The following is a 27737-nucleotide window of genomic DNA, read 5'->3' as shown; positions in this document are numbered from 1 at the left end:
ACCAAAAGAGATACTATGACAGGTCAGCTAGACTACTGCCGCCGCTGCACAAATGGAGAATCCATCAGAATCCAGGAGCATGACTACTGGAAGCCAGCAGTCGTCATCCAGCCAGCTGACACTGAGCTATCGTATCACGTCCGCACCCCAGAAGGACAGGTGTACCGCCGCAATCACACGCACCTCCTGAACAACAAGGAACAACACCGTCATTCCGACGAGAGGATCAGTTCAACAGAGTGCGATGAACAGAGCAATACACAAAACACATCATACTTACCTGAACCTAAACCTGAACTATTGACTGATTCAGGAGCATGCTCAGTTTCATACCACACAAGGTCGGAACGAGAGGTCAAGCCTAGAGTTATCCTTGATTTGTGAACTGTCAAAGGGTGTAGGCGGATCGCTGCCCTAAAAAACTGTACATCGTTATTGAAACGTTGAGATGTTTTCAGTGCTAGTTAAATGCTGAGTTTACTTATATGTTTATGCTACCGAGAACATTATGTAGAAGGTTTAAAAGTAATGCATAACATTTTGCTTTTAAAAGGGGATGTAACATTTGCATATTGAATTATCATTGGCCCGCAGGCATCTGTAAGGAATACCTATTATATTCACGTGATCACATGCTGAGTTGTCATTGGCTTGCAGGCATCTGTAAGGACTACTATTGTTTTGAAGACCCAGGCTAGGGGTCCTAATGCCAGGCTTTCCCCACTGTGCTGCTATGAGTAAGATCAGACCTAATGCTTAATAAAAGAGTTAAACTGTAATACTCCGTTGTCCTGCAAGTTATTATTTTTGTACAAAGTGTGCAAAACAAGACAGCCACCATGAACCAAGTGTTGAATGAAACGAAGGACAGCAAAGTCATCAATTTTTAGATTTTAATGGACTTTGCAGTATCAATATTTTCAACAAGGAATTCACAAATCATCAAGGACACTACAGCAGAGGCAAACTGGAGATCACTCCTTGGAATCAGTTTAGAAATCAACTATGACCAAGCAGGTTTCCCTCTCTATAGCAGTCCTGACCAAACTCTGCAAATACAGTAACAGTGATCACGTTATAATTTATTACAGTTGCAAGTTTTGAAACTGGATGATACAAGGTATATTGGACAGCACAAATTGTAATAAACAAAACAATGACAGTAGACTGCCAAAAGATTTTGACAAAATTCCACACAAGTCTATAAAGTTAACCTCAAATCTGTGGGAATTCAGAATACATTCTGGGAATAGATTTGAAAAACCTGTCTTAAAGGTAGAAAGCAATGAGTACGCAAGAGGAATTGTTGGGGTAAGGGTGTGGGCTAAAGGGACTGATGTGGTGCCCCATAACTTGGTGTTGGGACTTGGATTCAGAAACCCAATGCAAATTTGCAGATGATATCAAGCTAGATGGGGCACTGGAATTGGAAGAGAGAGTTGGACAAAATGTGGACCGGAACAATGGCAGATGAAATTTAGTGCAAACATAGGAAAGAAGAACGGTTCACACAAATACTCCATCATGATTAGTGTTAAAATACTCATGGATGAAATTAAGAGAGGCCTTGGAGTCTTAGTAGACTCAATGTTCAACATGTTCAACCAATGCAATCAACAAAGCCAACAGAATGTTGAACTAGAGCGAAGACAGCAGAAGACAAGAAAGAGGAAGTTATGATCAAACTGTACATTGCTCTGGTTCGACCACACCTTGAGAACTGTGTTTGGTTGACAAGACACAAGGGAGACATTCAAACACTGGGAGGGGGGCAATGCAGATAAGAGCTAGGAGACTAATCCCTAGTGTCCAAAGGTCTGAGTTAGGAGTAAAGGTAGGAGAAACTTAGACACCTTTTCAGGAAGAAAAGTCCGAGAGATGATCATATAGAGGTATGCAAAATAATTAGCAGAATGGAAAAGGTAAATCCAGAATATTCATTGAAACTAAATTGCCAGAGTACAACAAGGAAATATGGGTTCAAACAAGCAAATGGTAAAATTAGAACGGAGTAGGAAATTCTTCTTCACAAAGTGATGAATGTATGAAATGGTGAAGGCAAAAAACCCAGGAGCATTTAAGAAACAATTGGATGCTGTAATAAAGGAACTTTAAGATCTTTCCGGATGGATTGCTTTTCTCATCCATAATTATCTAGTGATATTATGAAATGGGGCAGATGAAGATAACCGTCACAAAGACAGAGGTTTTACAAAACTAACCTTCGTAGTTAGAGGCAGAAAAGCTTGGAGAAATTGTCATTGGATTTTAGCATTTTCCACAACCTAATATATGTTCCAACAACACTGGCTTGCTTCTAAACCTCTAAGTATAAGGGGTGAGCTTTTCAAGCAACTTCACTGCCTGGAAGAAAATTCTATAGGCAGAACAGGCAATGTGGAAAGTTTCACCACTGATATTCTTTGTAGAATGTTGAAGCAAAGGCACATCAGCTGTTGTGTTCCTTTATAAACATGATGAATATCTGGATTAACAAGTCTTGGAGAGAAATGACTGTCCAAGTCACATCTGTTCAATGTTGGAGAAAAGGCATGGATCCTCAAGTCCACAAGAGCATATTTTTAGACTCCACTGAGTCTAGGATTAAGATTAAGAGCCGTGTTTTCTCTGCAGCCTGCCACACCAAGCTACAATGTTGTCACTGGAACATAGAACTTTGCAGATCCCTGAAGTTGCTGACAGCATTAAAAAGAATTCCTATATTTCTACTAGCTTTTACAGTTATCTTGGCCACCAGCTGGCCCCAACACAAATCAAATACAAAAATCAAACCAGGCAATTGGATACAGTACTGAACAAATTCTACCTACAATGCAGCAGTGTCTTATGCAGTTACCTATATATATATAAATCAGTACTTCTGTCATTCTGTCTATCTGTCTGTCTGTCATCGCGTGTGCGTTGCGGGTATGCACTCGAAAGTTACAGGGCGTACCTACGCGCGCGTTACCTCCAAAGAAAGCTTACGCTTCCGAGACGGTTTTAAGCGTATTTACGTTTTGGCCGGGCTAAAATTGCGCCCGCGGTATCCCAAAAACCTTCAACATTCCGCTCATTAACATCTCATTATCCGCTCATTAGTGACAGAGTGACCTCGAGCTCGACCAATTGTACGCCGGGTTGCTGGCGTGTGCCGCCGGGCCAATCGGTGCGTGTGTGGCCGGGCTTTATCGTTCTGAACCGAGGTGAGTCGCCGCCATCTTGATTCCAAACTTTTCCTTTCTTTTTCCCGCTTTCTGCGTCTTAAAAAAAACGTTGCTTTTAAAACACATTGTTTTTGAAAAAAATGATTTAGAAAGTAATTAACTTATCTAATCTCATTAATTTTCCTACCTTTCCCCGTTTTTCCAGGTAGGCCTAGAAGCCTCGGCGTCTCCTCCGCACCCACGCCCGAGCTAGGCACCTCCCGGCCCCACTCGAAGGCTGGAGGGCCGAGCCTCAGCCCAGCGCCGCTAGGGTGCGCGCGCAGCAGGAGCTGAGACGCGCTGTCTCTCTCTGGCTGGCCTGGGGGCGGGGCTTGCTGAGCGTCACCCTGGCAACCGGGCCCGCCGGACGTCTCCCACAGCCGCAATCGGCGGTCTTCACCTCGGGGGGGGGCCGCGACCCTCGGGCGGGGGGTGGGGGGCCGCACGCGCAGCAGGAGCAGCTGAGACGCGGCGTCTCTCTCTCTGGCTTGGTCAGCGTCACGGTTACCCTGGCAACCGGGCCCGCCGGCCGAGAGAGACGCCGCGTCTCAGCTCCTGCTGCGCGCGCAATCGGCGGTCTTCACCTCGGGGGGGGGGGGGGCGACCCTCGGGGGGCGGGGGGCGCGCGCAATCGGCGGTCTTCACCTCGGGGGCGACCCTCGGGGGGGGGGGGGGCGCCCCCCCCCTTTTCCCCCCCTCCCTTCCCCGCCCTCCCCCTCCCCCCTCCCTCCCTTCCCTCCCCCTCCCTCCCCCCCCGCCCTCCCTTCTCCTCCCCCCGCCCTCCCTTCCCCTCCCCCCGCCCTCCCTTCCCCCCCCGACCTCCCTTCCCCTCTGCCCTCCCTTCCCCTCCCCCTGCCCTCCCTTCCCCTCCCCCTGCCCTCCCTTCCCCTCCCCCTGCCCTCCCTTCCCCTCCCTTCCCCTCCCCCTGCCCTCCCTTCCCCTCCCAAAGGGTAAATCGTGTTTGACTAATCTGCTGGAATTTTTTGAGGAAGTAACTGGTAAAATAGATGGGGGAGAGCCAGTGGATGTGGTGTACCTTGACTTCCAGAAAGCCTTCGATAAGGTTCCACACAAAAGATTATCATGCAAAATTAAGGCTCATGGGATTGGGGGCAAAGTATTAACGTGGATAGAGAACTGGCTGGCGGATAGAAAACAGAGAGTTGGAATAAACGGCTCGTTTTCGGAGTGGCAGGCAGTGACCAGCGGGGTGCCGCAAGGATCTGTCCTGGGACCCCAGCTGTTCACAATATATATAAATGATCTGGATCAGGGAATTGGATGCAATATTTCCAAATTCGCTGACGACACTAAACTAGGAGGAGGGGTGGGCTCTGATGAGGATGTCAGGAGGCTACAGTGCGATTTGGACAGGTTGGGGGAATGGGCGGATACGTGGCAGATGCACTATAATGTGGATAAATGCGAGGTTATCCACTTTGGGGGTAAAAACAGGAGGGTAGATTATTATCTAAATGGCAATAGATTGGGAGATGGGGAAGTGCAGAGGGACCTGGGTGTTCTTGTGCACCAGTCACTGAAGGAGAGCATGCAGGTGCAACAGGCGATTAAGAGGGCAAATGGTATGTTGGCCTTCATATCAAGGGGGTTCGAGTATAGGAATAGGGATACCTTACTACAGCTGTACAAGGTGCTGGTGAGACCGCATCTGGAGTATTGTGTACAGTTTTGGTCGCCCCATCTGCGGAAGGATGTTCTTGCCATGGAAAGAGTGCAACGGCGATTCACCAGGCTGATACCTGGAATGGCGGGAATGACCTACGAAGAGAGATTAAATAGTTTGGGCTTGTACTCACTGGAGTTTAGAAGATTGAGAGGGGATCTCATCGAAACATATAAAATTATGGCAGGCCTGGACAGGCTGAATTCAGAGAGAATGTTTCCAATGGCCGGGGAGCACAGAACCAGGGGCCACAGTCTAAAAATAGCGGGCAAATCATTTAAAACAGAGATGAGGAAGAATTTCTTCACTCAAAGAGTGGTGAGCCTGTGGAATTCCCTGCCACAGAGGGCTGTGAAGGCTAATTCAATAAATATTTTCAAGAGAGAATTGGATATATTTCTGAAGGCTAAGGGGATTAAGGGTTACGGAGAAAAGGCGGGGACGGGGTACTGAACTAGTAAGATCAGCTATGATCTCAGACGAAGATCAGCCATGATCTCATTGAATGGCGGAGCAGGCTCGAAGGGCCGAATGGCCTACTCCTGTTCCTATCTCTATGTTTCTATGTTTCTCCCCCTGCCCTCCCTTCCGCCCCTCCTCCCCCACCCTCCCCCTCCCGCCTCCCTCCCCTCCCCCTCCCTCTCTTCCCCCCAGTCGCTCTCTCTCTTCCCCCCAGTCGCTCTCTCTCTTCCCCCCAGTCGCTCTCTCTCTTCCCCCCAGTCGCTCTCTCTCTTCCCCCCAGTCGCTCTCTCTCTTCCCCCCAGTCGCTCTCTCTCTTCCCCCCAGTCGCTCTCTCTCTCTCTCTTCCAACAACAACATTCCCTCGAAAAAGCCTCGGCACCGCCGGGCACTTCAGCTAGTACAATTATAAATCAGAACACTGCTCTCAATGAATCAGCAGAGGCAACTATGTGTAAGAGGATACATTAAAAAACGAATAGAACAAAACCCAAGTGTCCAGTACCCTGGAACATCCCAAGGTGCGTAGACGAGCGACCACGCACCAGCTGCTGGAAGAGATACAACAACAACAACTTTGAAAACAAGGATGAGAATACCGCACATGCACGGCCATGCAGCAAATTTAAAGGGCCCGCGCAGGAAAAAAAATTAGGGGGAACATTGGCCTGAAACTACTGTATTACTTTTATCATCTTGAAATGATACTCCTCCCTTATAAACATTTTCATATTTAGTCTCCATATTAAATTTTAATAGGCTTTCTCTCCTTAAAGTGGATTCATGATATAATTATGCTAGCTGAATGTATTTACTACCATTTATAGAAACAGTGCAATCGCTCTCCCCAAACAGTATATAATTATTCAGTATTGATGGGATAATGTCTGCAGGATCTCCATAATTTAAGTTTTTGGTCTCAGCTGAGCAATCAAGGGAATCACCAAGCTGAGGACACGTACATGCCACATCGAAGAGGTGAAACTTGGAGGGAAAGGCCCAAGGTTTCCTTGTGGGGCCCAGAAAAATACTCCTGCTGCTCTCAGCCCATAAGGAAACCAAAAAAAACCCTTACTGTTCAGGACCTCTTCTGGAACTTCGCCTGCTCGCCGCCAGATTCCACTCGCAGGTCCGGTACTGTGTGTGACCGCCAAAATCAGCAGTTAAAATCACATTGGGGTCCTAACTGAATCATAGGAATCCAACATTTAAATAATAATGAGGTTCCTGCCTGCAGGAGCGCATCTGAACAGAGAGGAAAGCGTGCGACCATTTTAACCAGCTCATTCCCATCAGGTGGGCAGGGTTAAAATCGACCCTTTAATTTTTATGCGTAAAAGGAAGCAGGTAGCTGCATGCCTGAACGTTCAGAATCAGCAGTGTTACCAGCCCAAATCTGATCAATCTGCAGACTACACAAATTAGAGTCAAAGTCAATAATGTTATCATACATACTTTCTTTTCCCCAGAGCTAAATAATACAGAACTTCAAACTGTGATAACTATTGACTTGTTATATGAAACAGAGGACTTTTTCTAGACTCTAAACCAATATCGGCATTGATTGGTATTTGATTAGAGGAGAAAATGTCCTTACTTTTCCAATTACCTAAGCCAGCATCTCAGTGTATGTCCTCAGAGACCACAGCTTCACTCGGGTACAGTCTGTCTAGACAGTATTCATGATCCATCTGTCTCGCACAGCCAGGATGATGACAAACACTATTAGAATTCAAAGACTTTCAGTGTGCAAGTCAGAAATCCCACTCTGAAAATTACTACCATTGTTAAAGCTCTTAAAATAGCATTATCCATTTCATTAACATCTGCACCAGACTACTAAATATTTAATGAACTTGATAAATTTCACCTCCACTGAAGCTACTGCATCTTAAAGCAGAATCCAGCCATCTTATTCAGCTGGCTCGCTTTCATTTTTCAAATCCAATCAGACCCTGGTGTTGGAAGGAATAAGCAACTGAGAAAATATTAACTTCTTTTGGTTTTCTTTAATACCATATAAAGAAAAAAATTGCATTTATATTACGCCTTTCACAACATCAGGACATCCCAAAGCGCGTCACTGCCAATGAAGTACTTTTGAAGTGTAGTCACCGTTATAATGTAGGAAACAGCAGCCAATTGTCAAACAGCAAGATCCCACAAACAGTAATGTGATAATAACTAGTTTTTAGTTATGTTGATTGAGGGATAAATATTGGCCAGGACACTGGGGAGAACTCCCCAGCTCTTCTTTGAAAAGTGCCACGAGATCTTTTATGTCCACCTGAGGGGGCCTCGGTTTAACGTCTCATCCGAAAGACCGCACCTCCAACAGTGCAGCACTCCCTCAATACTGCACTCGAGTATTAGCCTCGATTATATGCTCAAGTCGTTGGAGTGGGGCTTGAATCCACAACCTTCTGACTCAGAGGCGAGAGTGCTACCACGATGGCCTAGTTTCTAAACGTTTTATTTATTTAAAAAAATAAATCATACTATAGAAGAATTCTTACCCAGCACAAGTGATAAAATCTGTTGTACATTTGCCATTTTGTGGTCAGTTGGATGTCTGACATACACAGAAAAGTCACTATGCTCGAGGCTGGAGTTACAACTGCAGCCAGTGCAAATTCAAACCAGTGTGAAAATGCCTCATGGTGGGGGTCTCACAACACTTGGTTTTAGTGTACAGTCTGGTGCCCTAGTTATACTGCCTCTTTCATAGTGTCCCACTTCCAAACTACTTGGTACCACTTTGAAAGTGGCAGAATAATTACAGCATAAGAGTACTCAAACTGAACTAGAGAGATCCATGAGTTTCCTCTTGTCTGTTATGGAGTATACACACTCATCCGATTTAACAGAGTCCAGAAAATTTAGATACAGTTTGGCATCTAGATCATCGAAGTGGCTTGCATTATCACTAGAAGTTCTGCATAGGTCCTTTGACAATGCTTCATGAAGTCAGAGGTCAGTCATAGAGTCATAGAGTTATACAGCACGGATAGAGGCCCTTCGGCCCATCGTGTCCGCGCCGGCCATCACGCCCTGTCTAATCTAATCCCATATTTCAGCATTTGGTCCGTAGCCTTGTATGCTATGGCATTTCAAGTGCTCATCCAAATGCGTCTTGAATGTTGTGAGGGTTCCAGCCTCCCCAACCCTTTCGGGCAGTGAGTTCCAGACTCCAACCACCCTCTGGGTGAAAAAGTTCTCTCTCAAATCCCCTCAAAACCTCCCGCCCTTTACCTTGAATCTATGCCCCCTAGTTATTGACCCTTCTACTAAGGGAAAAAGCTCCTTAGTATCCATCCTATCTATGCCCCTCATAATTTTGTACACCTCAATCATGTCCCCCCTCAGCCTCCTCTGCTCCAAGGAAAACAAACCCAATCTGCCCAGTCTCTCTTCATAGCTGAAGCGCTCCAGCCCTGGTAACATCCTGGTGAATCTCCTCTGCACCCTCTCCAAAGCTATCACATCCTTCCTGTAGTGTGGCGACCAGAACTGCACACAGTATTCCAGCTGTGGCCTAACCAGTGTTTTATACAGCTCCATCATAACCTCCTTGCTCTTATATTCTATGCCTCGGCTAATGAAGGCAAGTATCCCATATGCCTTTTTTACCACCTTATCCACCTGTTCCGCCACCTTCAGGGATCTGTGTACTTGCACACCCAGATCCCTCTGACCCTCCGTCTTGCCTAGGGTCTTACCATTCATTGTGTATTCCCTTGCCTTGTTAGTCCCCCCAAAGTGCATCACCTCGCACTTTTCCGGGTTAAATTCCATTTGCCACTGTTCCGCCCATCTGACCAACCCATCGATATCGTCCTGCAGACTGAGACTACCCTCCTCGCTATTTACCACCCTACCAATTTTTGTATCATCCGCGAACTTACTGATCATACCTTTTACATTCATATCCAAGTCATTAATATAGACCACAAACAGCAAGGGACCCAGCACCGATCCCTGTGGTACCCCACTGGCCACAGGCTTCCAGTCACAAAAACAACCTTCGACCATCACCCTCTGCCTTCTGCCACTAAGCCAGTTTTGTATCCAACGTGCCACGGCACCCTGGATTCCATGGGCTCTTACCATCTTGACCAGTCTCCTGTGCGGGACTTTATCGAAGGCCTTACTGAAATCCATGTATACCACATCCACTGCGTTACCCTCATCCACACACCTAGTCACCCCCTCAAAAAATTCAATCAAATTAGTCAGACATGATCTTCCCTTGACAAAGCCATGTTGACTATCCCTGATTAATCCTTGCCTCTCCAAGTGGAGACTGATTTTGTCCCTCAGAATTTTTTCCAATAATTTTCCCACCACTGATGTTAGGCTCACTGGCCTGTAGTTCCCCGGTTTTTCCCTACTCCCCTTCTTGAATAATGGAACTACATTAGCGGTTCTCCAGTCCTCTGGCACATCCCCTGTGGCCAGAGAGGTTCTGAATATGTGTGTTAGAGCCCCCGCAATCTCTTCCTTTGCCTCACACAGCAGCCTGGGATACATTTCGTCCGGGCCTGGGGATTTATCCATTTTTAGGCCTGCTAAAACCGCCAATACCTCCTCCCTCTCGATGTTAATGTGTTCGAGCATATCACAGTCCCCCCGCCCTATTTCTATGTCTACATCGTCCCTCTCCATAGTGAAAACAGATGCAAAAAGTTCATTTAGAACCCCTCCTACATCTTCCGGCTCCACACACAGATTGCCACTTTTGTCCCTAATGGGCCCTATTTTTTCCCTAGTTATCCTCTTACCCTTAATATACTTATAAAACATCTTAGGATTTTCCTTTATTTTGCTCGCCAGTGTTATTTCATGGCCCCTCCTTGATCTCCTAATTTCTTTTTTAAGTATCCCCCTGCACTTTTTGTACTCCTCTAGGGCTTCCTCCGTCTTTAGCCTTTTGTATCTGCCAAAAGCCCTCCTTTTTTTTCTAATCCATTCTCATATATCCCGACATCCACGGTTCCCTGTGGTTTTTGGAACCACCCTTGACCTTTACGGGAACATGTTGCCATTGTATGATCTCAGTCTCCCTTCTGAAAGCCTCCCATTGCTCCGATACGGATTTTCCTACAAGTAGCTGATCCCAGTCCATTTTGGCCAGATCCTGCCTTATCCTATTAAAATCGGCCTTCCCCCAATTTAGAACCTTTATTTCCGGCCCATCCCTGTCCTTTTCCATGACCACCTTAAATCTCACCATATTATGGTCACTGTCACCAAAGTGCTCACCTACTAGCACTTCTTCCACTTGGCCGGCCACATTCCCTAGAATTAGGTCCAGTACCGCCCCCTCTCTTGTAGGACCTTCTACATGCTGGCTCAAAAAGCTCTCCTGGATGCACTTTAAGAATTCTACACCCTCTGTGCCTTTCACACTCTGACTATCCCAGTTAATATTGGGGAAGTTGAAATCCCCCATTATTATTACCCTATTATTTGCACATTTCTCTGAGATTTGCCTACATATCTGTTCCTCTATCTCCCCCTGACTGTTTGGAGGCCTATAGTCATATGGCAAGAAACTCTGAAGGCTGGAACAATGGCTCCTGGAAGGTGCTACTTAGAAGCTGGGTATGCAAAGACATATACTACAGCTATAACAACTACTATACCAACTACTGCTGCAACTACGACTGCAATTACAATTTATATCGCATCTTTAACATAGTAAAATGTCCCAAGACACTTCACAGGAGCGTTATCAAACAAAATTTGACATCGAGCCACATAAGGAGCTAATAGGGCAGAAAGAGGTAGGTTTTAAGGAGCGTCTTAAAGGAGGAAAGAGAGGTAGCAAGACAGGTGTGTTTAGGGAGGGAATTCCAGAGCTAAGGGCCTTGGCAGCCAATGGTGAAGCGATTAAAATCAGGGATGCTCAAGAAGCCAGATTTGGAAAAGCGCAGATATCAGAGGGTTGTGGGGCTGGAGGAGATTACAGAGATAGGGTGGGACGAGGCCAGAGGAAACTGAAAACAAGGATGAGAATTTTAAAATTGAGGCGTTGCTTAACCAGGAGCCACTTAGGTCAGCGAGCACGTGTGATGGGTGAACGGGACTTGGTGGGAGTTAGGACACGGGCAGCAGAGTTTACGTAGGGTAGAACGTGGGAAGCCAGCCAGGAGTGCATCGGAATAGTCAAGTCTAGAGGTAACAAAAGCATGGATGAGGGTTTCAGCAGCAAATGAGATGAGGCAGGGGCGGAGTCAGGCGATGTTGTGGAGGTGGAAATAGGCGATCTTAGTGATGGCGCGGATATGTGGTCGGAAGCTCATCTTGGGGTCAAATATGATACTAAGGTTGCGAACAGCCTGGTTCAGCCTCAGGCAATTGTCAGGGAGAGGGATGGAGTTGGTGGCTGGGGAACGGAGTTTGTAGTGGGCCCAATATTTAGTTGGAGGAATTTTCTAATCATCCAGTACTAGAGGTCAGACAAGCAGTCTGACAATTTAAAGTCAGTAGAAAGGTCGAGAGAGGTGGTGGGGAGGTAGAGCTGGGTGTTGGCAGCATACGTGTGGAAACTGACACTGTTTTCAGATTATGTCGCCGAGGGGCAGCATGTAGATGAGAAATAGGAGGGGGCCAAGGATAGATCCTTGGGGGACACCAGAGGTAAAGGTGCGGGAGCGGGGAGAGACGCCATTGCAGATGATTCTCAAAGATCCAGGAACGCCTCACATAGAAAACTGATTTAAAAATAGAGAGCCACCATGAGAGGCATTGACTCATGCCTAAAACAAATAAAGAACAAACTAGCATTTATATAGCAGCTTTCATAACCACTGAATCTTCAAAAATGCTTCACAGCCAATAAAGATACTCTTGAAGTGTGGTCACTGTTTTAATGAATGAAAACATGTCAGCCAATTTTGCACACAGCAAGGTCCCACAAACAGCAATGAAGTAATGACCAGATAAACTGTTTCAGTAATGTTGGTTGAGGGATAAATGTTGGCCAGGACACCAGGAAAATTCCCCAGCTCTTCTTCAAAAGTACCATTCGATCTTTTACGTTCACCTTAAAGGGCATACAGGGCCTTAGTTTAACATCTAATCTGAAAGACAGCAACTCCAACGGTGCAGCACTCCCTCAGTACTGCATTGATGTGTCAGTCCAGATTATGTGCTCAAGTCTCAGGAGCAGGACTTGAACCCACAACCTTCTGGCTTGGAGGCGAGAGTACCATCATTGATCCAAGGCCGACACCTATGTTGCTAAACGTGATGAGCTGTATCTGTCACATGAAGAGAGATGACAGAAAAGGGCATTAATGTGCAGTTGTCCCGGTGTTGCCAAATTCATCCTTCAGTTTAAATGCAGCAAATTTGGTACTCAAGGAACCAGGCCATATTATAGAACCACTTTAATTGGAAATGGGGTACAAATTCAAAGCATCAAATAAAAATACCATTTCATATTTCAAATTAAAGCAAAGTTGTGGGAGTGGGGGGACGGGGGGGGGGGGGGAAGACATTGTTACATACAAAAAAAAAATCAATGCTAAAAACAGAGTGGTTACTGCAACTTTGAAAGATTTTAATCCTGAATGCCAATACAACGCCAAATCATAATATACACCGTAATTGTGAATGCGAACATTAAAAAAAGAGCAGAAATTTGTCATTAAAAGTAAGGGGTCATCTTCTTGTGGTAAGGCCTTATCCTCCCTCAGGTTTGTCTCTTCACAGAACAATTTCTGAAAAACAGTGGATCCAGTGGCAGCATCTTATTAATACATTCTTATGAGCTGCTGCTCTTGTCCTCCAGCCCTGTAATATTTAAATTGTTTTTTTCTCCCATCATCAGTTCTAGCTCCTACTGCCGAATTAAAAATCAAGGACTGCCCAGCAGGATAGACACACAATAGGAAGAATTCATCTGGTAGCAACATCGTCACTGTTAATGAAAAATTCCTCTGATCGTTATTTCTAGTGAAATAGTAAACGCGTTCCTTTAGAATGTGCTTATGACATTGCTAGGAATAGTGGAGAGCGAGAAAAGATGCTCCAAACCATGCACAATGTCGCTGCTCACAGTGACGAGAATAATTTTTGCACCAGGGACAGGAGGCATAAAATTGTCAGGAGGGTCACCATTTAAAAATGATTGAAATGAAATAAAAGAACATAACATAAGAACATGGAAGGAGCAGGAGTAGGCCATTTGGCCCCTCAAGCCTGCTCCGTCATTCAATAAGATCATGGCTGATTTGTTCTTGGCCTCAACGCCACTTCCCTGCCCGCTCCCCATAACGATTGACTCCCTTATCATTCAAATATCTGTCTATCTCCACCTTAAATATATTCAATGACCCAGCCTCCACAGCTCTCTGGGGAAGAGGATTCTAAAGATTCATGACCCCAGATAAGAAATTCCTCCTCATCTCCGTTTTAAATGGGCGACCCCTTATTCTGAAACTGTACCCCCTAGTTCTAGATTCCCCCATGAGGGGAAACATCCTCTCTGCATCTACCCTGTCAAGCCCCTTCAGAATCTTATACATTTCAATAAGATCACCTCTCATTCTTCTAAACTCCAATGAGTATAGGCCCAACCTGCTCAACCTTTCCTCATAAGACAACCCCTTCATCTCAGGGATTAACCTAGTGAACCTTCTCTGAACTGCCTCCAATGCAAGTATATCCCTCCTTAAATAAGGGGACTAAAACTGTAGGCAGTACTCCAGGTGTGGTCTCACCAACGCCATGTACATTTTTGTAAGACCTCCCTACTTTTATACTCCATCCCCCTTGCAATAAAGGCCAACATTCATAGAAACATAGAAGATAGGAGCAGGAGTAGGCCATTCGGCCCCTCGAGCCTGCTCCGCCATTTAATGAGATCATGGCTAATCATCCAAATTCAGTACCCCGTCCCTGCTTTCTCCCCATATCCCTTGATCCCTTTAGCCTTCAGAAATATATCTAACTCCTTCTTGAATATATTTAATGAATTGGCCTCAACTGCCTTCTGTGGTAGAGAATTCCACAGGTTCACCACTCTCTGGGTGAAGAAATTCCTCCTCATCTCTGTCCTAAATGGCTTACCCCTTATCCTTAGACTGTGACCCCTGGTTCTGGACTCCCCCGCCATCGGGAACATCCTTCCTGCATCTAGTCTGTCTAGGTCTGTTAGAATTTTATAAGTTTCAATGAGATGAATTCCATTTGCCTTCCTAATTACTTGCTGTACCTGCATGCTAACTTTTTGTGTTTCGTGTACAAGGACCCCCAGATCCCTCTGTACCACAGCATTTTGTAGTCTCTCTCCATTTAAATAATAATTTTATTATTTATTTTTCCTACCAAAGTTGGTAACCTCACATTTTCCCACATTATACTCCGTCTGCCAAATTTTTGCCCACTCACTTAATCTATCTATATCCCTTTGCAGATTCTTTGTGTCCTCTTCACAACTTGCTTTCCCACCTATCTTTGTACATTACACTCGGTCCCTTCATCCAAGTCATTAATATAGATTGTAAAAAGCTGAGGCCCCAGCACTGATCCCTGTGGCACCCCACTAGTTACAAGAAAATCTATAATTGTGGATAGCAGCAGACAGTAACTTATGATTTCTGGTGCTAGAAGTTTGTTCGAGTTATCCCTCGTCTTGTAAGAAAGTCATGTATTTTGCCAGATGGAATTCTGGGGAGGAGGAAGAGGGATGATCATCTTATTATGCAAGTACAAGTTTCGATAAAAATAGCACTAATTTTAAGGCTGCAAGATCCAGATCTCTGATCTAGGTAAGACTATGTGCCCTGTTTTCCCAAAGCCCTAGCTTAATCCTTGGACTACACACGTTTAATGACAATGGGCTGGATTTTGTCAATGGGAATGTGATGGAGGCGGGACTCCCACTTTGTGGGTTGTGGTCCCGCCTCCATCGATTTGTGGCCAACCCACGCGATTTTTCCTTGACTGACCTTGTTGAGCCCGCCCAGCGGGCTCAGCAGGCCAATTAAGGGACACCCGGTTACAGGTGACGTCAGGGATTCATATTTCATCTGTCAAGAGCTTTTGACAGATGAAATATCAGCGTTTGACAGCTCTGTGAAGCTGTCAAACACTGACAATCTGACTTCTAACTTGAGTCCTTCTCCACAGACTCAGTTAGAAATCTCTCCAGAACAGAAAGCAGAATGCGGCAACTTTTGACAGCTCACGGCCATTCTGCTTTCTGTGCCGGTGAGATGAGGGATTCCCGAGACCTGAAGGAAGGAAGCCTGTATTAGTATGTAAAGGTAAGTAAAACTTATTAAAACACTTTACACACACCAAACACACTTACCTCTGCACTCATGCACCCATCACTCACCTGAACACCGGACATCTCGAACCCTCCAAGCCCTTCAGCCCGACGGTCCGCCTCACTAACTTGTCGTGGTTTGGAGCCGTCGGGCAGCCTATACTTCAGGGCTAAAAATAGGGATTAGGCCAAAAACTGCCTGTTAACAGGCAGTTAATTGGCACTAATCCCCTTCCCGCCTCGGGGAGGCAGCTCCCAGCACAGGTCGGGTACCCGCCTCCTGGGAAACGGGCATGGAGGCGGGAAGGGTTCGTGCCCCCTGATTCTGAAATTTCCCCCCTACTCCTGCCTCCAAACCCACCTCCACGGGGCTTGGAAATTCAAGCCCAATATGTGTTCAATATCAGGTATACAAATCCATGCTTTGTTCAATTAAATTCATAGTTCGTACTACATAAAGCAGATTTTCTGAGAATAAATAAAATTGACCGAGCAAGAGTACACTGTACAACCTCGATACATACCAGTCAATTGTCAGCTATCCTAAAAAATGATGCAGCAGCTCACAATGTATTTAGAAAGTATTGTGAACATTTAAGTGTAGACTGACTCCATTTAATGCTGCCAATTTTTAAATTTAAAGCAAGTTAACTTATTATATAACCAAGTCACAAATAATTTCTTCATGCTCTACTTACAGGCAAAGCAGGAAGTAACATAAAATTCATCCCAGCTGGATTTTCACTGAACTACAAACCACAATAAATGTTTGACTGAAATCATTTTTTTTTTTTTTTTTAAGTAGGAATGCCAATTTTTGCATTCTTTTCAACGCAGTTTGGCAAATTTTATCAGCTGAATTTGGTTAATACCCCCTACAAAAATATAAGTCTTCTCCAAATGTTAACTACAGCAGACACGATATATATAGTAGGATTAGTTATTCTGTCTGCTTAAAGTAGTGGAACACCAGTATATTTCAGTCCCATCATTTCATTGTCACTAGTATGTTACAAGGTTTGAGGGCTTACAGTTAGAGAGAGACTTGAGATGGAGATTTTTTTCACTGAAGTGGAGAAGTTACCTGATAATGGTCTTTAACATTAATAAGGGTCATGATGGAGTTAACAGTGATAGATTTTTTTGTTTTTGTTTTATGGGATGTGGGCATCGCTGGCAAGGCCAGCATTTATTGCCCATCCCTAAGTGCCCTTGAGAAGGTGCTGGTGAGCCGCCTTCTTGAACCACTGCAGTCTGTGTGGTGAAGGTACTCCCACAGTGCTGTTAGGTAGGGAGTTTCAGGATTTTGACCCAGCGACGATGAAGGATCGGTGATATATTTCCAAGTCAGGATGGTGTGTGACTTGGAGGGGAACTTGGAGGTGGTGGTGTTCCCATGTGTCTGCTGCCCTTGTCCTGCTAGGTGGAAGAAATCGCGGGTTTGGGAGGTGCTGCCGAAGAAGCTTTGGTGAGTTGCTGCAGTGCATCTTGTAGATGGTACACACTACAGCCACAGTACGCCAGTGGTGGAGGGAGTGAATGTTTAAGGTGGTGGAAGGGATGCCAATCAAGCGGGCTGCTTTGTCCTGGATGGTGTCGAGCTTCTTGAGTGTTGTTCGAGCTGCACTCATCCAGGCAAGTGGAGAGTATTCCATCACACTCCTTAATTGGCCTTGTAGATGGTAGAAAGGCTTTGGGGAGTCAGGAGGTGAGACATTTGCCGCAGAATACCGAGCCTCTAACCTGCTCTTGTTACCACAGTATTTATGTAGCTGGTCCAGTTAAGTTTCTGGTCAATGGTAACCCCCCAGGATGTTAATGGTGGGGGATTCGGCGATGGTAATGTTGTTGAATGTCATGGGGCGGTGGTTAGACTCACGCTTGTTGGAGATGCTCATTGACTGGCATTTCTGTGGCGCGAATGTTACCTGCCACTTATCAGCCCAAGCCTGAACGTCGTCCAGGTCTTGTTGCATGCGGGCATGGACTGCTTCATTATCTGAGGAGTTGTGAATGGCGCTGAACATTGTGCAGTATCAGCGAACATCCCCATTTCTGACCTTATATTGGAGGGAAGGTCATTGATGAAGCAGCTGAAGAGGATTGGGCCTAGGACACTGCCCTGAGGAACTCCTGCAGCAATTTCTTGGGGCTGTGATGATTGACCTTCAATCACCACAGCCATCTTCCTTTGTGCTAGGTATGACTCCAGCCACTGGAGAGTTTTCCACCCCGATTCCCATTGACTTCAGTTTTACTAGGGCTCCTTGATGCCACACTCTGTCAAATGCTGCCTTGATGTCTAGGGCAGTCACTTTCACCTCACCTCTGGAATTCTTGGGCTCAAAGCCACTTCCCTGTCCGCTCCCCATAACCCTTCACTCCCTTATCTTGCAAAAATCTGTCTATCTCCACCTTAAATGTATTTAATGACCCAGCCTCCATGGCTCTCTGGGGCAGAGAATTCCACAGATTTACGACCCTCTGAGTGAAGAAATTCATCCTCATCTCAGTTCTAATAGGGTGGCCCTTTATTTTGAAACTATGCCCCCGAGTTCTAGATTTCCCTACGAGGGAAGACATCCTTTCTGCATCTACCTTATCGAGCCTCCTCAGTATCTTTTATGTTTCAATAAGATCACCTCTCATTCTTCTAAATTCAAATGAGTATAGGCCCAACTTGCTCAACCTTTCTTCATAAGTCAACCCCCTCATCTCTGGAATGAACCTAGTGAATAGCACGTGGATAGCACGTTTAGCGAGTTGTTCACGCCGCAGGGTAGGGCTGCACAGGCAGAAAGGAATTGGGTGACCATCAGGCGGAGCAACAGAGGCAGGCAGGAAGTGCAGGGGACCCCTGCGGTCATCCCCCTTTCAAACAGGTATACCAAGTTGAATACTGTTGAGGGGGATGACTCACCAGGGGAAAGCAGCAGCAGCCAACTTCCTGGCACCAGGGATGCTTCTGCTGCTCAGAAAGGGAGGAAAAAGAGTGGGAGAGCAATAGTGGTAGGGGATTCTATCGTAAGGGGAACAGATAGGCGTTTCTGTGGCCGCAAACGTGACTCCAGGATGGTTTGTTGCCTCCCTGGGGCCAGGGTCATGGATGTCACTGAGCGGCTACAGGGTATTCTTAAGGGGGAGGGTGAGCAGGCAGAGGTCGTGGTCCACATTGGGACCAACGACATAGGTAGGAAGGGGGATGAGGTCCTGCATCAAGAATTTAGGGAGCTAGGTAGCAGATTAAAGAGCAGGACCTCAAAGGTTGTAATCTCTGGATTACTCCCAGTGCCACGTGCTAGTGAGTATAGGAATAGGAGGATAGAACAGATGAATGCGTGGCTAAAGACTTGGTGCAGGAGGGAGGGTTTTAGTTTCCTGGATCACTGGGCCTGCTTCTGGGAAAGGTGGGACTTGTACAAGTCAGACGGGTTGCACCTGAACCAGAGCGGGACAAATATCCTTGCGGGGAGGTTTGCTAGCACTGTTGGGGGGGGTTTAAACTAACTTGGCAGGGGGATGGGATACAGAGGGGAGCTGAAATAGGGGGTGATGTGCTGCCAATTATAGAGAAAAAAAACAAGTCAGCTTGGTAGACAGGGCAAATATATAAGGGCAAGGCTGGATGGCATCTATTTTAATGCAAGGAGTCTTGCAAATAAGGTGGATGAACTGAAGGTGTTGATAAACACATGGGAGTATGATATTGTTGCTATCACGGAGACATGGTTGAGGGAGGGGCAAGACTGGCAGCTCAATATTCCGGGGTACAGAATCTTCAGGCGAGACAGAGGGGGAGGTATAAGAGGAGGGGGTGTCGCAATATTAATTAAGGAGTCAATTACTGCAGTAAGGAAGGATGATATATTAGCAGGTTCCTCTAATGAGGCCATATGGGTGGAGCTTAAAAACAAAAAGGGGGCAAGCACTTTGCTGGGAGTGTACTATAGGCCTCCAAACAGTCAGGGGGAGATAGAGGAACAGGTATGTAGGCAAATCTCAGAGAAATGTGCAAATAATAGGGTAATAATAATGGGGGATTTCAACTTCCCCAATATTAACTGGGATAGTCAGAGTGTGAAAGGCTCAGAGGGTGTAGAATTCTTAAAGTGCATCCAGGAGAGCTTTTTGAGCCAGCATGTAGAAAGTCCTACAAGAGAGGGGCCGGTACTGGACCTAATTCTAGGGAATGTGGCCGGCCAAGTGGAAGAAGTGCTAGTAGGTGAGCACTTTGGTGACAGTGACCATAATATGGTGAGATTTAAGGTGGTCATGGAAAAGGACAGGGATGGGCCGGAAATAAAGGTTCTAAATTGGGGGAAGGCCAATTTTAATAGGATAAGGCAGGATCTGGCCAAAATGGACTGGGATCAGCTACTTGTAGGAAAATCCGCATCGGAGCAATGGGAGGCTTTCAGAAGGGAGACTGAGATCATACAATGGCAACATGTTCCCGTAAAGGTCAAGGGTGGTTCCAAAAACCACAGGGAACCTTGGATGTCAGGGGATATACGAGAATGGATTAGGAAAAAAAGGAGGGCTTTTGGCAGATACAAAAGGCTAAAGACGGAGGAAGCCCTAGGGGAGTACAAAAAGTGCAGGGGGATACTTAAAAAAGAAATTAGGAGATCAAGGAGGGGCCATGAAATAACACTGGCGAGCAAAATAAAGGAAAATCCTAAGATGTTTTATAAGTATATTAAGGGTAAGAGGATAACTAGGGAAAAAATAGGGCCCATTAGGGACAAAAGTGGCAATCTGTGTGTGGAGCCGGAAGATGTAGGAGGGGTTCTAAATGAATTTTTTGCATCTGTTTTCACTATGGAGAAGGACGATGTAGACATAGAAATAGGGCGGGGGGACTGTGATATGCTCGAACATATTAACATCGAGAGGGAGGAGGTATTGGCGGTTTTAGCAGGCCTAAAAATGGATAAATCCCCAGGCCCGGACGAAATGTATCCCAGGCTGCTGTGTGAGGCAAAGGAAGAGATTGCGGTGGCTCTAACACATATATTCAGAACCTCTCTGGCCACAGGGGATGTGCCAGAGGACTGGAGAACCGCTAATGTAGTACCATTATTCAAGAAGGGGAGTAGGGAAAAACCGGGGAACTACAGGCCAGTGAGCCTAACATCAGTGGTAGGTAAATTATTGGAAAAAATTCTGAGGGACAAAATTAGTCTCCACTTGGAGAGGCAAGGATTAATCAGGGATAGTCAACATGGCTTTGTCAAGGGAAGATCATGTCTGACTAATTTGATTGAATTTTTTGAGGGGGTGACTAGGTGTGTGGATGAGGGTAACGCAGTGGATGTGGTATACATGGATTTCAGTAAGACCTTCGATAAAGTCTCGCACAGGAGACTGGTCAAGAAGGTAAGAGCCCATGGAATCCAGGGTGCCTTGGCACATTGGATACAAAACTGGCTTAGTGGCAGAAGGCAGAGGGTGATGGTCGAAGGTTGTTTTTGTGACTGGAAGCCTGTGGCCAGTGGGGTACCACAGGGATCGGTGCTGGGTCCCTTGCTGTTTGTGGTCTACATTAATGACTTGGATATGAATGTAAAAGGTATGATCAGTAAGTTCGCGGATGATACAAAAATTGGTAGGGTGGTAAATAGCGAGGAGGGTAGTCTCAGTCTGCAGGACGATATAGATGGGTTGGTCAGATGGGCGGAACAGTGGCAAATGGAATTTAACCCGGAAAAGTGCAAGGTGATGCACTTTGGGGGGACTAACAAGGCAAGGGAATACACAATGAATGGTAAGACCCTAGGCAAGACGGAGGGTCAGAGGGATCTGGGTGTGCAAGTACACAGATCCCTGAAGGCGGCGGAACAGGTGGATAAGGTGGTAAAAAAGGCATATGGGATATTTGCCTTCATTAGCCGAGGCATAGAATATAAGAGCAAGGAGGTTATGATGGAGCTGTATAAAACACTGGTTAGGCCACAGCTGGAATACTGTGTGCAGTTCTGGTCGCCACACTACAGGAAGGATGTGATCGCTTTGGAGAGGGTGCAGAGGAGATTCACCAGGATGTTACCAGGGCTGGAGCGCTTCAGCTATGAAGAGAGACTGGGCAGATTGGGTTTGTTTTCCTTGGAGCAGAGGAGGCTGAGGGGGGACATGATTGAGGTGTACAAAATTATGAGGGGCATAGATAGGATGGATACTAAGGAGCTTTTTCCCTTAGAAGGGTCAATAACAAGGGGGCATAGATTCAAGGTAAAGGGCGGGAGGTTTAGAGGGGATTTGAGAGATAACTTTTTCACCCAGAGGGTGGTTGGAGTCTGGAACTCACTGCCTGAAAGGGTTGTGGAGGCAGGAACCCTCACAACATTTAAGAAGCATTTGGATGAGCACTTGAAATGCCATAACATACAAGGCTACGGACCAAATGCTGGAATATGGGATTAGATTAGACAGGGCTTGATGGCCGGCGTGGACACGATGGGCCGAAGGGCCTCTATCCGTGCTGTATGACTCTATGACTCTATGAATCATCTCTGAACTGCCTCCAATGCAAGTATATACTTCCTTAAATAGCCGAGACTTCATGGGGTCAGAAGTCAATGTTGAGGACTCCCAGGCCCACTCCTTCCCAACTGTATACCACTGTGCCACCACCCCTGGTGGGTCTGTCCTGCTGGTGGGACAGGACATACCCAGGGATGGTGATGGAGGAGTTTGGGACATTGGCTGAAAGGTATGATTCTGTGAGTATGACTATGTCAGGCTGTTGCTTGACTAGTCTGTGGGACAGCTCTCCCAATTTTGGCACAAGTCCCCAGATGTTGGTGAGGAGGACTTTGCAGGGTCGGCTGGGTGTGCCATTGCCGTGTATGTTGCCGGTTTCATTCTTATTATGTTTCATAGCGGTGTGTTACAACTGAGTGGTTTGATAGGCCATTTCAGAGAGCAGTTAAGAGTCAACCACATTGCTGTGTGTCTGGAGTCACATATAGGCCAGACCAGGTAAGGACAGCAGATTTCCTTCCCTAAGGGACATTAGTGAACCAGATGGGTTTTTATGACAATCGAACAGATTGCTTCCATTTGGTTGACAAGACAGGAACAAGAGGGCACAAGTACAAGATACTTACAAAAATAATTAAAGGGGAGGTGAGAAAAGAAAGTCTTTGCAGGAGAGGGGGCTCAGACTGTGAAATTCTCTAACAATTGCTGAAGCAGTGTTATGGATTTAGGTACTTGCTTGAAAAGTGGAATATTTAATGCTTGTGGAGCAAGCAGGAGAGTGAGAGAACTAGGCTCATGGAGCAAAAGACTAGCGCACACTTGTTGGGCTGTATAGCCTACCATCTTCAGGGTGCAAGATAAATTGTTGCCTTTGAACACTGTGATCTTCAACTTATCAAAGCTCTTTTGGGAAGCAGGAGCCAGAGGGGACACCATTCCTCACCACCCCACCCACAACTAGTCCTGCCAAGGAAGAATTAGCAAATCTCACTTGGTGGAGTGGGCCTAACTTTATTTCGGCCTTTGGCACTATAGTAAAGGGATGGCACATTTTCAGGAACAGTTCTTTTAAAAGAACTTACTAAATAAACATTTACCATAGAGAGGTCTATTTTTAATTCCAAAAAGTATTTATAAACATTCAATTCTTGGGGTAATGCTGGAGCAAAGACTGAATCCAACAGTGTTGATAATAATGCTGCATGTGACATCATAAAAGCTCTTCCATGCCATTGATATAAAAATTAACTTATCAAGATACTTAAAGAATTTACAAGATTGAAAACAGTGATATTGTCGCTTTTTTTAAAAAAAACACGGACTTCAACACCTCTCCCTGATCATTTTTGATGGGATGCTATTCATGAAAAATATGCAAACATTGGGAGGATAAAAAGTATCTTGATGCCACCATATGCAAGTGTCCCTATAAAACTTTAAAACTATTTTCATCATCATGCTACGTGTTTACAAGTGAAAAAAGATTTTCTGAAAACCTTCATAAAGATGGTTCCACTTTAAGTCAGGAATGCTGCTTTAAGTACATTCGTGGTCTAGGTTACATTGTTTTTTTAAAGTTTTCAATTCTCTTGTATTTTAACTAGCTAAATTGTTGTACCCAAAACAAAGTCAACTTCAATGTCAAGAGCAAAGCACAGGTTTAATGTGAGCCCCAAGAATAAACGATTAAAGATGATTCATAGTTCTAGCTGTAACAAATGCAACTTGCCACTATGTCAAGACCAGGGCTAAATGTACTAGGTTGTCTGACTAAATGACAATTCAAGGTTAACTGCTATTTCCAACATTTCAAAAACACTTGACTTGATTCAAAGCTTCCATATGGTACAATATCTGCCAATAGAGTAAATATACAGGTCCCAAAACAGCAGAGACCACACATGCAAAAACAAATTCATGAAAAGTCTCAAATAATATTGTATGCTGCATAACTCATCTTCGAGCAAAGTAAAGTCAGTGACAATAAAAACAAAATACAATCTTAGATCTCCAACTGTCCAATGACAGTAATGCATAATAGGAGCTAAGTTCAACACTTACAGTTAAAGATTGTTGGAGGTGGGTGCTCGGTTACTAGCGGGCAGTTTTCTTCATCACTGTTATCTCCACAGTCATTTAGTTGGTTGCAAATCAGGTTTCCAAATTTCAAACAGTTGCCATTGGTGCAGTGGAACTTGCACTCTGTAAAAGAGCATGTTATTATTTACTGTCATGCATCATCCATTAAAGTATTTCGGCCTCAATTCTCAACAGTCACCATTAAAAAGAACTTGCTAAATAAAGGATTATAGAAATGTCTATTTTGATTTCCAAAAAGTATTTATAACTACAGGTATTTTCAATTTTGAATGTTTTGCAGTGAAATACTATAAAATAGGTAAAATTGCAAGTTACTAAATGACCTTTTCAACAATCAGTTACAGCTAGTTGATATCCTTCTGTTCTGTTCATTTCACAGAATCACAGAAACCCCACAGTGCAGATAGAGGCCATTTCGGCCCATCGAGCCATGCACCGACACATATCCCACCCGATCCCCGTAACCCCACGTATTTAACCCCCTAACACTAAGGGTCAATTTATCAGAGCCAAATCAACCTAACCTGCACATCTTTGGACTGTGGGAGGAAACCGGAGCACCCGGAGGAAACCCATGCAGACACGGGGAGAATGTGCAAACTCCACACAGACAGTCGCCCGAGGCCAGATTTGAACCCGGGTCCCTGGCGCTGTGAGGCAACAGTGCTAACCACTATGCCACCGTGCAGTTACTGTTATATAAGTAAAATCACAGAAGCCAATATGTGGACAGCAGGTTCTTCTTTCTCTTTCATGCCTAGTATGAGTGTGGAGTCAGGAGTGTCTCACCTCCTGACTCCCCAAAGCCTTTCTACTATCTACAAGGCACAAGTCAGGAGTGTGATGAAATACTCTCCTCTTGCCTGGATGAGTGCAGCTCCAACAACACTCATGAAGCTAGACACCATCCAGGACAAAGCAGCCCGCTTGATTGGCACCCCAACCACCACCTTAAACATTCACTCCCTCCACCACCGACGTACCGTGGCTGCAGTGCGTACCATCTACAAGATGCACTGCAGCAACTCGCCAAGGCTTATTTGGCAGCACCTCCCAAACCCGCGACCTCTTCCACCTTGAAGGACAAGGGCAGCAGACGCATGGGAACACCACCACCTCCAAGTACCCTTCCAAGTCACACACCATCCTGACTTGGAAATACATCGCCAATCCTTCATCATCACTGGGTCAAAATCCTGGAACTCCCACCCTAACATTACTGTGGGAGTACCTTTACCACATGGACTGCTGCGATTCAAGAAGGCGGCTCACCACCACCTTCTCAAGGGCAACTAGGGATGGGCAATAAATGCTGGCTTTGCCAGCGACGCCCACATCCCATAAACGAATAAAAAAAAACATATGAGGCGACCCATTTCTTCCACTACTGTTACATCCAGCAGATAGTTCTCTGGGTTGTTTACGAAGAAAAACACTTTTAACATCGGCAGATCATTAGCCTGGCTCTCAACTCCCTGCCTAGATGCGATGGGGGTCGTCACTGCACTCCCATCAAACACAAGTACCCTACTGGAACTGAACCCTGTATTCAGAGACCATAACTGTCATCTCTGCTCGCCAGGGCTAGAAATTAGATTAATAACCAGCTCATCTTTTTTCAGTCACATTGGTTGGGAAAGGAATGTTGACCAGGATGTCAGGAGAACTCCTTGGTCTTCTACAAATAGAGGCATTGTATTTTTTATGTCCACCTAGACCAGCAGAACAGGCACAATGGGTTTTGGTTGAATGCCTCAACTGAAAGACCATCACCTCTGACAATGCAGCAACCCCTCAGTACTGTATTGAAGCACCTTTCTCGATTACTTGCCTGAACCCTGGAGGATGGCTTGAACCCAAACATTGCTGACTCAGGTGAAAGTGCTAACAACTGAGCCAAGCAGATATTTTTTTTTTTTTTTAATTGTTTGAATAGTAAATACTGGTAACAGTTTAAGGCAGTGCCCTGCAAAGACACTAAGCGTGGGGTACTGAAGGAGCTGATTTAACATACATATCAGTTTAATACAGCTTCCTCATATCGTCAGACTCCATAAAGCTAGTATGCCCAAAATTACCATTTACTATTTAAACGGATTTATATATCAAAAAAATGACAAATATGAGATCAAGAGAATGACGATTAATCATCTGTGCAATTGATTTTCAAAGGAGTCCAGATGATGTCACATCTTTATATAAATTGTTTCTACTCTTAACATCCTGAGTAGGATTTCAGCTGTAACCCTCTCTCCCAGATTTTGGCCTTCCACACCCCTCACTGAGCTAGATAGGGAATTTGACTCCCCCACCCACCCAACACTGGGCAAGATTTCAGCTTTCATTCATCTCCCCCACCTACTGAGCAAAATTTCAGCCCTCAACCTTGTTCCACCAACGAGATTTCGGCCTTCAGCCCACTACTTCAGAGCTAAATTTCAGCCCTCAACTCTCAACACTGAGCAAAAGTTTGACCACTTCTCATCCTGCTGGCTGTATTTCCCATTCTAATCCACCCACTGACTGCCAATCACTCCGCCCCCCCCCCAACCCACTAACTGTAGTTGCCCCTCACAGGCTACCCCTGCCCCACTTCATTTCCCTTTTAGAGTAACCCCCTCTCCCCCAAATATATTTCCCATCCTCTCACCCCACCTACCTGCTGTATTTCTCCTCCCCGATGGCTGCTGTTCTATGCCTTAATCGTCGTACCTTCGTTGATCTGGATCTGCTGATCTCACCTTCCTCAGCACTCTTCCCCTCTCCTCTCCCTCCCAAGGTCTTCTCCTTCCCCTTCTCAGTTCCCTACTCAACAAATTCCTATGCACCTCCTCTTTCCCCTACTCAATAAATCTTACCAGTAGTTTATGGTCTTAACTATAGAGTTAATTCTTCCACCTATCAAAGTAAAGGAAATCATGTGATATTAAGTGGTATACGCAGTATGCTGGAATATAGTAACAAGAGTACTCTTTACAACCCCTGGGCTCATGATATATCAGGGTATTGGGCAAGTAACGGCATCCAGTCATGGGGAGAGCAGGCATGCTTACAGGAATTGTCTGTGATGTTGAAAAATATCTAGTGTAAAAACTCAATCTAGTGTAAAAATTCAATCTAACAGCAAGCATTTATAGATCAACAACAGCACAGGCAAAACACAGGCTTAACTTCCCATTTGCTGTATAGCCATTTTTATAGTGCTCTTTGAAGGAGATTTCTAAACTGTACCTAATTAGGGACAGCTTTGTCTAAGTCACATCCAAATCGAACAGGGTTGAGATTGCCTAAACTCATTTTACACGGGACCATTCCATGTGTATGAGTGGGAGCGAGAGAGAGGTCCCCATAAATACTGAAGTACCACCAGAGGACTGGAGGATGGCAAATATTCAAAAAGGAGTAAGACACTAATCTGGTAATGACAAGTCAGTTAGTCTAATATCCATTGGGAAAAGTGCTTGCTAAGGAACGCTGCAAGTGATGCCTGTATATAGGGAACAGTTGATAAATTATCTAGATA

The 27737-nt window shown here is 45.3% G+C and overlaps 1 protein-coding gene across 2 annotated transcripts in view; it reads right to left on the bottom strand.

The window, feature by feature from the left end:
• Window positions 1–27737, bottom strand: part of ldlrad4a (low density lipoprotein receptor class A domain containing 4a) — a 279058-nt gene that overhangs the window by 195819 nt on the left and 55502 nt on the right. For both annotated transcript variants that reach the window (XM_085992319.1, XM_085992321.1), the window contains exon 2: window positions 24176–24316. In XM_085992319.1, coding sequence (XP_085848445.1) covers window positions 24176–24316 — 141 coding nt within the window. The remainder of the gene's footprint in view (window positions 1–24175; window positions 24317–27737) is intronic.

Source organism: Somniosus microcephalus, chromosome 7 (genome assembly GCF_052327205.1).
Source record: "Somniosus microcephalus isolate GS21.2 chromosome 7, FLI_Smic_1.0, whole genome shotgun sequence".
Taxonomy (NCBI): Eukaryota; Metazoa; Chordata; class Chondrichthyes; order Squaliformes; family Somniosidae; genus Somniosus; species Somniosus microcephalus.
The sequence above is the reverse complement of the archived record's forward strand: the minus strand, read 5'-3'. Positions and strand labels throughout refer to the sequence as shown.